Raw genomic sequence first — 13373 nt, 5'->3', positions numbered from 1 at the left:
TGCTGACACATTGGTGAACATCCACAACCACTACTGGGAAAGTAAACGTCATGTTGGCCAACCAGCCTTCATTTAAATACTCTACAAAGGAAGTGTACATGTGTAGTGGGGTCCCAGGATGGCCTACAAGGCGGTGTTTTGTTTTCTTCGGGAAACTGGGCAGTGGAGAGGCAGGCAGCCCCACGTCCTCTTCCTGGAAGGGGATGCACTGTGTAATGAGACAGCCCAGTGGGTGCTAGGGGGACTCAGGCCACTCGGCTACTGACAGTTGACTGGGCTGGATTTTAGATGCTTCACTTCCAAAATGACAGAAGTAAGAATTGTGCCAGATTTTACAACCTCCCTTGTAGCTGCAGGTGGCCAATCTGAACAGTACTAGGCTAGGGAGACCTAAGGGGAAGTCCCAATCAAGAGCTTTTCTTCCCAAATAAAAAGGCAAAGTCTTGTAAGTCTTGTCTGCCTTTCCACACTGTCCCCCTTCTTCATTGTTTTGGCCTGGGGGACAGCTTGATGACAGAGGGGTGGCACTCATGCTTGGTCTTGAGAACAAAAGCCACAAGCAAATAACGGCAGCAAAAAGGGAGGAGCCAGGTATTCTGACAACCTCCTTTAGCACTATCTCTATCTAGACTCCTAATTTTTGCCTTTAAACAAGAGAAAAATAAACCCTTTATTTAAGTCACTGTTCTTCAAGTTTTCAGCTGAGCCCATTCTCAACCTTGTTTATTTTTTTCCTCTCTCTTCTTTAAATTTTTCAATATTTTTAAACAGATTTTATTTATTTGAGAGAGAAAGCACAAGAGATGGGCGAGAGGGAGAAGATAACTCTCCACTGAGCAGGGAGCCCACCTCTGGGCTCAATCCCTGAACCCTGAGATCATGACCTGAGCATTAATCAAGAACTAGATGCTCAACCCACTGATGCACCCAGTTGCTCCAAATTTGTCATTTTTTTTTTTTAGAATGATTATTATCCTCATGAAATTTATCTTTATGTTCCTCTGGCACCTTATACTTACAATCAATTTAGTTAACACTGACCTGACTTAAACAATTAAATCATCAGAAAACAAAATAGCCTAAATACATATAGTTTTCATCTAGCTTAGAACATTGGCTAAGGCCCACCCATACCAGAAATCAACTGAAATTAAGGAATAAAACTAAAAACCAGAGAAAAGGCTTCATCAGCAATAAATCAGGCAGAGAGGATATATTAAAACCCTTAAGAAATATTTGCTAAATATAGGACAAAGGAAACTCAATTGAAGACGGTTGCTGAAGTTGCTGAGAGAGATGACTTATTACTTTCAGTATTTGGCAAAAAATTAGAGCACCTAAATACCAACTAATAAGGAAATAGAAAAATATGGGAAGTGAAGGCTATGTGACAGTAACCATTATTTCTTCCTAACATGCAGAAGTAGGAAGCAAGGGGCAGAGGCCAGTGTGGACCATGGGCAGGCTGCGCCCACTCTGTAAAGTCCTTTCCCCATCCCAGCAGGAGTATTTACAGAGGCAGCCACATCACAGCTGGAGGCAAAGTGGTCACACCAAAAAGAAAGCAGGGCCTTGCTTTGACATATGTCTCACTGAAACAGAAACAGTGCAGAAACAGGCTAGCACGTCTAATCCAGCGTAGCACGATACCCACTAACACTATGCCCTGGTGTGGGGGGTATTCTTCAGCTCAGCAGGCAACAGTGCCCAGAGAAAAGGCTGGGCACAGCTGAGAGAAGAGGCAGATGACACTAAAACACAGACTTGATGTGATTTCAAAAACCTTTGGAAATATCTTTCGGAGAAAAACTTCCCTTGTGGGTAGCCAGCTCCCTCTGCATCTCCTTAGGCCACAGGACCTTTACACCAATATTGTAAATCAATAACCTCCATCCTCCCACTTAAAATGCAAGAAAAGTCCAACAATGCCAGGTGAAAGTGTTAGGTGATGAAGAAAAAACCCAACCATAATTTCATTCAATCAATCCAGCAGGAACACCTACTATAGGCCAGACATTGCTCTAGGGAAGGAGGGTGGAACAGTGCAAAAGGACAAAAATGCCTATTGTCCTGGCCTTGACATTCTTTGGGGTGTGTGACTACTGTCTGGAATAGCCGTCTTCACTCAGGAACAGATTAAGATGAAGAGGTAAAATGGGCCAAATGGAAGCTTTGAAAAAAGGATTCTTCAATAAAAGAAAATAGTATGGAAGAAAAAGAAGTTCAATATATGTCTAAAGAAGATGTACCGCAAACAAGCAGACTATGAGCTCCCCATAGAATTCTGACCCAGGAGTGGGGCCTGTGCCAGGAGCCCTTACCCCACTCCACCCCAGATACTTGGAAGGGCAATCTGTTGTGGCCTAACAGCAACCCCATGAATAGCAGGGGGATGAGTAGACGAAGCAGAAAAAACCCAACCCCACGAAACAGAGTAAGTGGGCTAAGGAAAGGACACAGAAACAGAAATTGCCATGGCAAAATGTTAGAGAAGTCGGGAGCGGTGATAAAAAGCAGACAGCATCAAATCAAATCAGTGTTGTACATAACACACCTCATGGGATCCTTCTGAATACAGCAGAAACTCCAGTGAGGAAAGCGAGTAGGGGTAAGAGAATAAAGCAGAAATTACACCAGAGGATGAAATAACTGCTATAAATATGAAAACGAAGACAAGCTGATCATCACTTGATTGCCTTCCTGAAAAACTTAAGAATCAACTGAAAATACTTTTTCCACTATTTCAAAATCAGTAAGAATATATAGTCCATTTGAGGAACACCATAAAACTTGAGAGACGTAAAAGATTTGGATCAACGAAGATGATGTAATACCGTAAAGATCCCAATCATCCCCAAATTAATCTGTAAACATGTGGAAATTCCAAAATACTAACAGAATTTTTGAGGGGCTAAGGGGGAAATGAGGTTTGTTCAGGGATGGAATTTCACAAATTCTTAAATGTGTGAGTATGACATTCAACCTCAGTTAATGACTTATTAAATACTGGGTATCTCCACCTTATACCATTGGCTGAAATATACTTCCTGTAAGGAAAACATTTAAATGAAAAACATAAAATCATAAAACGAAAAACACAGATTGTAAACACTCCGGTGCCATCTTTTCACACATCAAATAGGTAGAGTTATTTTTAAAAGGGTATTATTATCTAGCATTCCCTGGAGAAGGTACAGAATGTTGGTTAATCTGCTAACAGCACAAACTGGTGGAACTTTTCTCAAGAGAAATTTGTCAGAAAACTAAAAACTTCCAGAGTCTGCATAGTCTTTGACCCAGCAAGGCCCCTGCGGGTACTCACCTGAGGGAAATTATCACAGATGTGGCACTGAAGACGTTCAGTACAGCACACCATTTATAATAATAAAAAAATGAAAACAATCTGAAGGGAAAAGATGGTAAATAAATTATGACACAGCTATGCAACAGCATGCTACCTACCCATTAAAAGCAAAAGCATCTGGGACATCTTGGTGGCTCAGTAGCTGAGCATCCGCCTTCAGCTCAGGTCATGATCCCAGGGTCCTGGGATCGAGTCCTACATGGAGTTCCCCGCAGGGAGCCTGCTTCTCCCTCTGCCTGTGTCTCTGCCTCTCTGTGTATCTTTGTTTTTATTTATTAATGAATTAATAAAAATAAAGATACTATTTTAACATTTAATAAGCTAATCATTATTAAGGCACTTATTTCAAAATATAAATGAAAAGTCAGGAAATTTTTATTCTACTCAATCAATATAAAGATTCCTTATACTGTATCTGAGGGCCGAAGACTGCTGTAAGTTGACTTTTAAAAACTATATATGCAATCTCTATTCTCTATTCTTGTGGGTTTTTCTTTTAATACAAAGTATTCTAGGCTATAGAGGGGAAAAAATCTATACACTGATAGACTGTTATCAGTCCTGTCAACAGCATAATCTACTGGTTCTAACAATCTATTTTCATGTTCTGGTCTCAGAAAGTATGTTGTAGCTTTTCAGCACAAATGTTACTCAGGAAAAAAAAAAAAAAAAAAGCCACCCTGCTTTTTATTGACCTATATTAAGTATAAACTCAGTTGAGTCACCAAAGCCTCTTAGGATCCTTACCCAAATAAAATTTCTCCAACCCAGTGTGGTCCTTGCAACAAACTCCAAAAACATATTGTAAATAGCTCAGTTGGCAAGAAAAACTCAAGGGAGACATATTATTACTTCTTTAAAAATTTAGCCCTACTTCCTTTCACAGGAAAAAAAAAAAAAAAAACCTTAAATGGTATAGCACCAGCAAACATTTGGCTCAGCTCCTGGCATGCATGTCAAGACATCCGTCCACTGCTACCCTGCTAGTCTACAAATGAAATAGGAGTATGATCACTGTATGTCCCTTCACTTATTCTATAGTTAATTATCCTTGGTATATTACAGCCATAAACAAAGGAGCAAAGAAAGACTAGTTCTATAAAAGTGATCGCTGACTCTCAGATATTTCTGCCTTGGCTATCATTAGCTATAAATGAATTGCCCAAGATGTTAAGAGCCCGAAAGAAATCAATTGATAGATACCAGAGATTTTCTTAAAGAAAAAAAATCCCGCTGACTCTAAGACATGTGTGAATTCAAGTAATAAACTAAATAGGAAGGTAAAAGGTCAAATAAGGGGGTAGGGGGGTCACCCAAAGGGTGCTGCCTCTTTAAATGGAATAAGCAGAAGGAAATGGCTTTAATTCAATTAGCTCATCCAGAAACCTGGGGGCATGGAATATATGAAATGATACTAGAGGAAATTTACTGCCCTGGGACTCCTCCATCTGCGGTTGCAGGGGAGGCTGCTGCTCCCCTTTACACCTCTGCGCATCTTGCTTTTGCATACATCTCTTGTGTGGTCCAGACCCTGCCCAGCTGGCTTTTCCTGCTGCCAGCGGTAGTGAGGGCTGCTCTGGCTCTCACTAGGTGAGTGCTCCCCACATCCAGCCAGACCACTGGGTCTGGGACCGGCACTCTTCCTGCACAACACCTACTTCACTTGCTTGAGGGGTGGTCCAGGACCACCTGCATCAGATCATCTGGCATGCTTGTCAAAAATGCAGATCTCAGGGTCCTATCCCAGGCCGCCAGGATCTGAATCCCTGAGGACGGCAGCCAGGAAGTGTCATTGTAACATGTGTGCCGTGCATGCTCATTAGCACATTGACATGTGGGAGCCGATGAGTCAATGCACACTCTATACAACACATTACAAACTATTACATGAGCGGTTCAATCATTGCTTTGGATTTCAGTCACCATGTTTTAATTGTCAAGCCCCGCAGCTGGAATGCTTGTTCAGATATACAACACCGTGAGGTACATAAAAGGAAAAGCATGACAACAATGGCCAATATGAAGGAAGGAAGGAAGACGTGGCCTCCCACCAAAAAAAAATGGACCCTAAACCAATGATCATACTTTCCTGTCTGTTCCCAAAGAAGTAAGCACTCTGAAAATAAACTTTAAGGAATTATTTTAAATTAATCATTTCAAGTACTTCATTTAAGAATTTTAAGAGAAAACACTGACACTTCTTTCCTGATTTAGCAATACTGACTTCCTTTTAGCCAAATAAAAGAACTCCTTCTGGCCAGCCATCTCGTAGACCTCTGACGTTTAAGTGTTGATCACCTCCTTGGGGCGCTGGGCTGACTCAGCTGAGAGAACATAGGACTTGTGATCAAACCCTCTGTTGGGAGTGGAGACTACTTAAAAAAAAAAAAAGTGTTGATACTTCCTTCATGAAGGGTGTCTTCTCCTTTGGCTTCTGTAACTCAGCCCTTTCCTGCTGCCCTTCCTCTGATCATTTAGTTCCTTGCAAGCTCTGTTACACGCTCTACCCAATCCTGAAAAGGGGATGCACCCCAAATGTCTTGGGCCTTCTGCTCTGGGTACTCTACACGCCGACCGCTGACAACTTTGTTCACTACCATGGCTTCATGGCCAGCTCCACACTGAAAACCCTCAACCTTACAGCCCAACGTTCTAAGTTCCTGTCCATGGCCAACTGCCCACTGAACCTCTCCACCCAGCAACTCCAAATTCACAAGTCCAAAACTGAACTCATCATCTTCCCCCCATGCTTGTTTCTTCCTTCAGATGTTCACTCCGACCTCACACTACCATTTACCCATACAGAATGCTGGAAGTTCTTCCAGAGTAGGGACGGCACTCTCAAACTCAAATGCTTGTGGCAGCACCTAGGTAACAATTGTATTGTTTAAGAGATAAGCGTATATTCTTAACATATCACTTCTATGTAGTTTGCAAATTTTATCCCATTTAATAGAACAACCCTCTGAAGTAGGTATCATTAGCTCTAGTTTACAGGTGGGCAAACTAAGGCACACAGCATTTTTTGTGGTTGTTTTTCTTTTTTTATGGAACTTGCTCAAGGCCACTCAACTATTAAAAGCCAGGATTTGAATGCAGGGAGGTCACTACACTATGCAGTCTCTGAAAGAACTGGTCAGGTGTAGGATACCAAGGAGCACAGAGAACTGGAGAATGCCTGCTTTGTGGCAGCCAAACTCTTTGTGGGTCTGTGTTCTAATTTTTGTTTAGGCCTCCCCAGCACTCCCTGTCCTCTGCATAAGGTTCTGTTCATCTGTTCATTCTATTTCCTCAGTTTCTCTCTCCCCTCTCCTCCTGCCCCACCGCAGCCCTAGGCATGTCTCAATTGACTGCCACTGATCTGTTGGTCATCATGCTTGCCTCTCACTGGCCCATGCTCTAAAGCAGGGGACACCAAGTTTTTCTCTTTAAATGGCCAGACAGGAAATGTTTCAGGTTCTCTAGGCTGTAAGTTTTCTAGCACAATTAATCAGCTCTATCGATGCAACATGACCTTAGCATAGAACAAATGGGTATGGCTGTGTTCCAATAAAACTTTATTTACAGGGATCCCTGGGTGGCGCAGCGGTTTGGCGCCTGCCTTTGGCCCAGGGCGCGATCCTGGAGACCCGGGATCGAATCCCACATCGGGCTCCCGGTGCATGGAGCCTGCTTCTCCCTCTGCCTGTGTCTCTGCCTCTCTCTCTCTCTCTGTGTGACTATCATAAATAAATAAAAATTAAAAAAAAAAAAACTTTATTTATAAAACAGACAACCCTTGTTCAAGGATATCACTACTACCATCTCTTAATCAATCCTACTTCTTCCACAGAACTCAATTCGACATGGTCCCCAAACTTTAGAGAATATGATAAAAATAGAAAAGTATCAGTGGGAAAAAAAATGAGTGCATGCTTTTACAACCACAGGGCAGAAAAAAAATCTTTCTAAGCATAAAAAAAACCCCCACAAAACTAATAATTATTTTTAAGCTTTTTTTTTTTTATTCATCCATTTGAGAGAGATATATATAGAGAGAGAGCACAAGCAAGGGGAGAGACAGAGTAGAGGGAGCAGCAGACTCCCCACTGAGCAGGGGACCGACAGGGGCTCGATCCTAGGACCCGGAGACCATGACCTGAGCGGAAGGCAGATGCTTAACCAGCTGAGTCACCCAGACGTGCCCAATACTAATAAATTTGAATACAGAAAAGTTAAATATCTCAGTGGGGCAAAACTAAAACAAAATCATAGGACATGGGATGCCTGGGTGGCTCAGCAGTTACACATCTGCCTTCGGCTCAGGGCATGGTCCCAGAGTCCTGGAATCAAGTTCTACATCCAGCTCCCTGCAGGGAGCTTGCTTCTCCCTCTGCCTATATCTCTGCATCTCTCATGAATGAATAAAATCTTAAAAAAAAAAAAAATCACAGAACATCACAAAAAGATATCAGTAAGAAATGACTGAGGATATAAGAAACAAAGAGTAAAATAAAATACAAATGATCAAAATAGTGAAAAAGATGCTAAATCCCACTATGACTTAAAATATGAAACACAACAAACTTAAGGATCTTTTTCAATTACCACAGAGGCAAAACCAGTAAAGACTGCTTATGCCCAAGCACAGAATACAGAAGGAATGGGATGCCCACATGGTACTTCAGGGAGCGTCATTTATACTATCTTTTCCAAGGAACTGGCTGATCCATCAAAATTAAAATGTTAAAAGCTAGCACCTATATTTCTTTCTTTCTTTTTCTTTTTTTTTAGATTTTATTTATTTATTCATGAGAGACACAGGGAGGCAGGGACACAGGCAGAGGGAGAAGTAGGCTCCCTGCAGGGAGTCCAATATGGGACTGAGCCGAAGGTAGATGCTCAACCACTGAGTCACCCAGGGGCCCCAGCACTTATATTTCTAAACACTTCTACAGACAGATTCACACAACTATACAAAGACACATGAACTGAAACTTAACTACAGATCTGCTTTCAATAGCAAAAAACTGGAAACACCCTACATGTTTACTGGTAGAGGGTTGGTTAAGCAAACAATGGCAGTTCTACACAATGAAAGCTTATGCAGTGGCAAATACTTTCAGTGAAAGCTATACCATTAAGAGAAAGTGGCAAGTTGCAGAACAGTGTGTGTAGGTAATGATCTTAGTTCCATTAAAATGTAGAAGCATATCCATAGCTTTAGATCTGCCTATTTATATACATATAGCAGGCTACATGTCAAACAGCGGTTTTCTCTAGAAGGGCCAGAAAGGGTACTTTTTCAGTTTTAGATACATGCTTCTGTATTATTTGAATTTTTGTTGCAATAAGTTTATAATAACCGGGTAGTGATTAAGCCTCTTAAGAAAATAAATGAGACAGAACACAAAGTGTGTGTTCCTCCAAAGAACGTTCCAGAACTTCCACCTGTGTGAGCATAAAAGCCACACTCCCTAGCCTGAAATGCATGCTAACACAATGGCCCTGCCTAACTTTTTGAACTCTCAGTGGGTGTCTCTTCTGTGTCACACCCAGGTCCTGCTGAATTACTCATAATTTCTGCAGTTTTCAGACTATGTCAGGATGCACCAGCTTCTTTGCCCTTGCAAAGCCTTCTCCCTCTGCTTACAATCCTTGCCTTCTGTACCTAGTAAACGCCCATTCACCTCACCCCCTTCACAGGCAGAAACAACACTCCCTTCTCTGGGTCCCCACTCAGCCTTGCCACACAGCTGCTACAACACCCATAGCATCGATTGCCCTAAGCATGGACAGAGTAGGAATGATAGTATTAATAATAGCTAATTAAGTGCCTATAAGGTACATGGCTGTTTCACACACATTATCTCATGTAATCTTCACGATGAGGTTATAAAGTACCACTATCTCTATCTTAGCAATAAAGGAACAATGGCACACTGAGGTTAATTACCCAAGATCACAAAGATTACTAAAAGTTCTGGTTTGAAACACAGAGGTGTCTGATCACAGTTGTTTTATTTGTATACATGTGTATGCCTACAAAATGTCCCCCACCAGACTATCCGCTTCTTCTTGAGGACAGAAATCCTGTAACGCTGTATCTTCAGCATTTAGCAAAAAGGTACATAGTAGACACCCAACAAATAATGAAGGGAGGCCAGCTCTTAGTATCCTCTAGTTCCACCCACTACACAATGCAGGAATCCCTTCAGCTTCTCTCAAAAAGGATCCGCTTCCAGTTGGATGGTTCCAATGACAAGGACCACTGCCTTACAAGGCAGCCCATTTCCCATCCGATGGTTCTCCTGAGAGCTCTCCTTCATACTGCTGGCACATGCAATCTTCTTGTTCTGCCCTCTTAACTATAAATCAGCAACACTGCTCCTTTAAATCACAGAAGCTGCAGATACTTGAACATGGCCACTCTCCTTCCCTCGCCTTCTTTCTCCCTCTTCCCTTCTCTTCCCCAAGTGACAGGGTTTCCATATCCCCTCTTCTTTACATTTGTCCTACTCTGGATGACTCCAATTTGTCAATTCCCCTCTTAAAAGCAAATCCTTCCAGGCACCTGGGTGGATCTACCTTTGGCTCAGGTAGTGATCCCAGGGTCTTGGGATTGAGTCTCACATCAGGCTTCCCGCAGGGAGCCTGCTTCTCCCTCTGCCTATGTCTCTGCCTTTCTCTGTGTGTCTCTCATGAATAAATAAATAAAATCTTAAAAAAAAAAATTTAAAAAAGCAAATCCTTCCAAGTGAGAAGCACTGGACTCAACTACAAGTCCTCAACAGTGGATGCCATCCATGATTTTTGCCCTCAAACATCTTAGGGGAATATACATTAAATAGACAAGCAAAGGTTTACCTGTAATTATTAGGAAACTAACACCTTCAAGGTGTTCCCTGCCTCAGGCAAGCTGTTGGGTACACTGAATGCATTATGTGCTTTAACTCTTCAAGGTTTATTATTGTTCCTATTCCACACTTGAGGAAGTTGTTTCAACAAGGCTAAGAAACCGCCCCGAGGCTCACTTGACTAGTAAATGTCCTAGCCAGGATGAGAATTCAAGGCTGCTTGACCTCAGTGCCATATTCCAAGTTTTGAGAAGGGAGACTTGGGCCAAGAGCAGGCAAGACAAGACTTAGTGGAGAAGTCCTGAAAGGCTCTAACTGGATAGAAAAGAGGCAGATGGGTCTCCCATGGAGGCAGGAAAAATGGGTATGGTAGGGGTAAAGATCTGTTTATGAGGAAGAGTTTAATCATTCCAGATCACAATTTTCCTCTAAAGTCAGGCAAAGCTAAGACAGGAGGCAATATGGAAGGATTGCAGACTCTTGAGTAGGTAAAGAATATGTGAAAGCAGTGTTTTAGGAAAGTTGGCTTGGCAGGAAAAGAGAGAGACAACAGCTGAGAGCTACTGCCGTGACCATAGTAGGCCTCCTATGTTTTGGACCTCAGCTAGGATGGCACCTTCAGAAATGGGTATAAGAAATCTTAAGGGCATTACAAAAGACACCAATGCTAACAGCTGGGTGTTAGACTAGAGATGAAGGGAGCCAGGAGAGTGAAGAATGAAGAATGACTCTAAGGTTTCCCATTTGGGGAAAGTAAAAAATGCTGGTATTACTGCCAGAAATGGGATGGAGAGAGAAGCAGCAACCTGAAGAGCGAGAAAGAGGGGATGCTGACGTGGACACTTGTTCAATGATGGTGCACACAATGCAAGGCTGCTGACAGAGGCCACTTCTGCCTTCAGACTGAGAGACTCATGTTTGGGATGATATCCTTATGATCATATCCAGTCATTCTTACCATATCAGCAACATGATATACCACTTGTATAAATGACAAAAGATAACTTTTCATTGAAATGTGGGAACTCCTTGCTCAGCTACCATAAAGCACAGAGGCCTGTTTTTTCAAGGATGCCCCCTGGAATCAGCCTCACTGCTCTGGAATCTCACTCATAGGAAAGTCTAACTATGATTCTTCAAGTCTTCTGTCAAATTCCTTATGCCTGTCTTCCATTCTGCCCCCCAAAAGATTTTCTTTAAGTGACTTTGGTCACCGAGGAAAGACGTTACCTGGTTGACCTCCCTGTACCTTGGATTTCAGGCTCAACTGTCTTGGAAAACACACACCAGTCTTTCCCTGGTCTCCTCTGCTCTCCCAAGCCTCTCTGTCTCATCTGCTCATTTCTCCATTTTGACTCAGTAACATTGCTTTCCACTTCTTTCCTCAAAGAGTATCTGGTTTAACTTTATTATTCCCCTGCTGTATTTCTTCTCCTTATTCTCATCTAAGAAGAAAAGGAGAGATGGGGTCTTCAAGCTGCAGGATGTTGCAGAACATACCTTCTACACACAGCCCAGAATAAGCTACTTCTAAGTTTAGCTAGGGGATGGGATGATGACCATAAAGCTTTGCCTGATCATAGGTGGCTGTGACAACCAAATGACATAATACGGGTTGATACCCAATGCACACAATAAAATTTGGTACAGTTGGCTAGACTGAGGCCATGAAATCTGGTTCCAGACCTTTTCTCCAGAGATGTACTCTAAATCCCCGCATGCCTGGGACAATCTCAGAGGCCCTACACAGCAGTGCGCTCAGAGACCCAGAGGCCACTGTGGGTTCACCGCGTATCAAGCACAAGCATGCAGGGCTTTTTGTTTTCAGAATTCAAACAGAGCTCACTAACCCACTGCATTTTAAAGGATAGTAGGCGTATGAACACAAAAGACAAGAAAATAAGCAGGATAGGCATTCTACTTTAATTGCAAATAGAAAAGACTAGTTTTAGTACAATATGTTTAGTGCAAAACTATTAACAGTTCTGTATAAACAGAATTTGGAAAACTTGATTTTGAGTCCTACTTAAATCGAAGAGAGAAAAATATACTAATAAAGGATCGGTGGTTTCCAGATATTCCTTTTGGTGCAGTAATAAAAGTAGCATTTCGTTTAACTGAAAGTTTCAAGTAAGAATCTAACTGTATCAGAAAAACAAAGTACCTGTGAGTTTGATTTTGGACAGCCGTGCCAAAATTCCTGGCAAATCATCCAGATGCAACTTCATCTCTTTCCAGTGCTTTTCATCCTTTGTCTCTTTCCCCGCATCTAGTGAGCCTTCAATAATGGAAGCTGATTCCAGTTCTAGCAATTCTTTCTCATTTGGCTTTCTGGATAAAGGTAGGCTGGGAGGTGGAAGAGGTCTCATTTCACAGATTTCTGCTTTGGCCTGACCCAGAGACGTTTTCTCAAGGAAAGGCAATGCCACAGGTTCTGGCTTCCGTTTCACTTGCTGGTTGAGGCTTCTGTTCAGTTGTGTGACATACTAAGTAAGGAAAGTATATGTCATTATAAACCCAAGACCCAAAATGCTCTTACACTGTTGTTAAGTAACACCTCCTATCAGCCTGTTACCAATTCTTGAAAGATTATTCCTATACCTTGGTCAATACATGCTGAATTAACTAGTATCTGAGTGTTCGTTAAATAGAGAGGTATAGGGAATATAACTGATGCTTCGATAATAGTTATTAGTTCTATGGTTTAGAAAATCCTAGAAATTTAAGTTCCTTGAAAGAAAAATAAATTCATTTCTTATTCATTCCCTCCAGCATGTTTCCCAACATGGTAGCAAATACATTCCAAATACAGTGCAGGAGTTTTTGATCAGCAAGGGCCCAGGTCAACCTATTGACTTTCCATGTTTCTAGACAAATGGTGCAGAGAGGGGCTCGATGGTAGTGTATAATTCAGGGCTCGGTGATGTTAAAGCACTGTGTATGTGGAAAGCTTGTGAGCTTTACAGTCTCACAGCCTCTATTGCTTACTAGCAAAAGTAGTAAGTACTACTAACAAAGTGAGGCACTATGTAGTTTTACATAATATAGATCTTTATATTTATAACGTATATATCTTATTTAAGCTTCTTAAAGTATATATCTATTTAAGAAGGTGGATCATTATTGGTATCTCTTTCTTTAACTTATACAAGAGAAAACCAAGGCTCAGAAAT

The 13373-nt window shown here is 41.7% G+C and overlaps 1 protein-coding gene across 1 annotated transcript in view; it reads right to left on the bottom strand.

The window, feature by feature from the left end:
- LOC112647325 (protoheme IX farnesyltransferase, mitochondrial) overlaps positions 1–13373 on the bottom strand; it is a 127321-nt gene that overhangs the window by 107554 nt on the left and 6394 nt on the right. The window contains exon 3 of the mRNA XM_025428325.3: positions 12365–12686. Within this exon, the coding sequence (XP_025284110.1) occupies positions 12365–12686 (322 nt within the window). The remainder of the gene's footprint in view (positions 1–12364; positions 12687–13373) is intronic.

This window comes from Canis lupus, chromosome 5 (genome assembly GCF_003254725.2).
Source record: "Canis lupus dingo isolate Sandy chromosome 5, ASM325472v2, whole genome shotgun sequence".
Classification (NCBI taxonomy): Eukaryota; Metazoa; Chordata; class Mammalia; order Carnivora; family Canidae; genus Canis; species Canis lupus.
The sequence above is the reverse complement of the archived record's forward strand: the minus strand, read 5'-3'. Positions and strand labels throughout refer to the sequence as shown.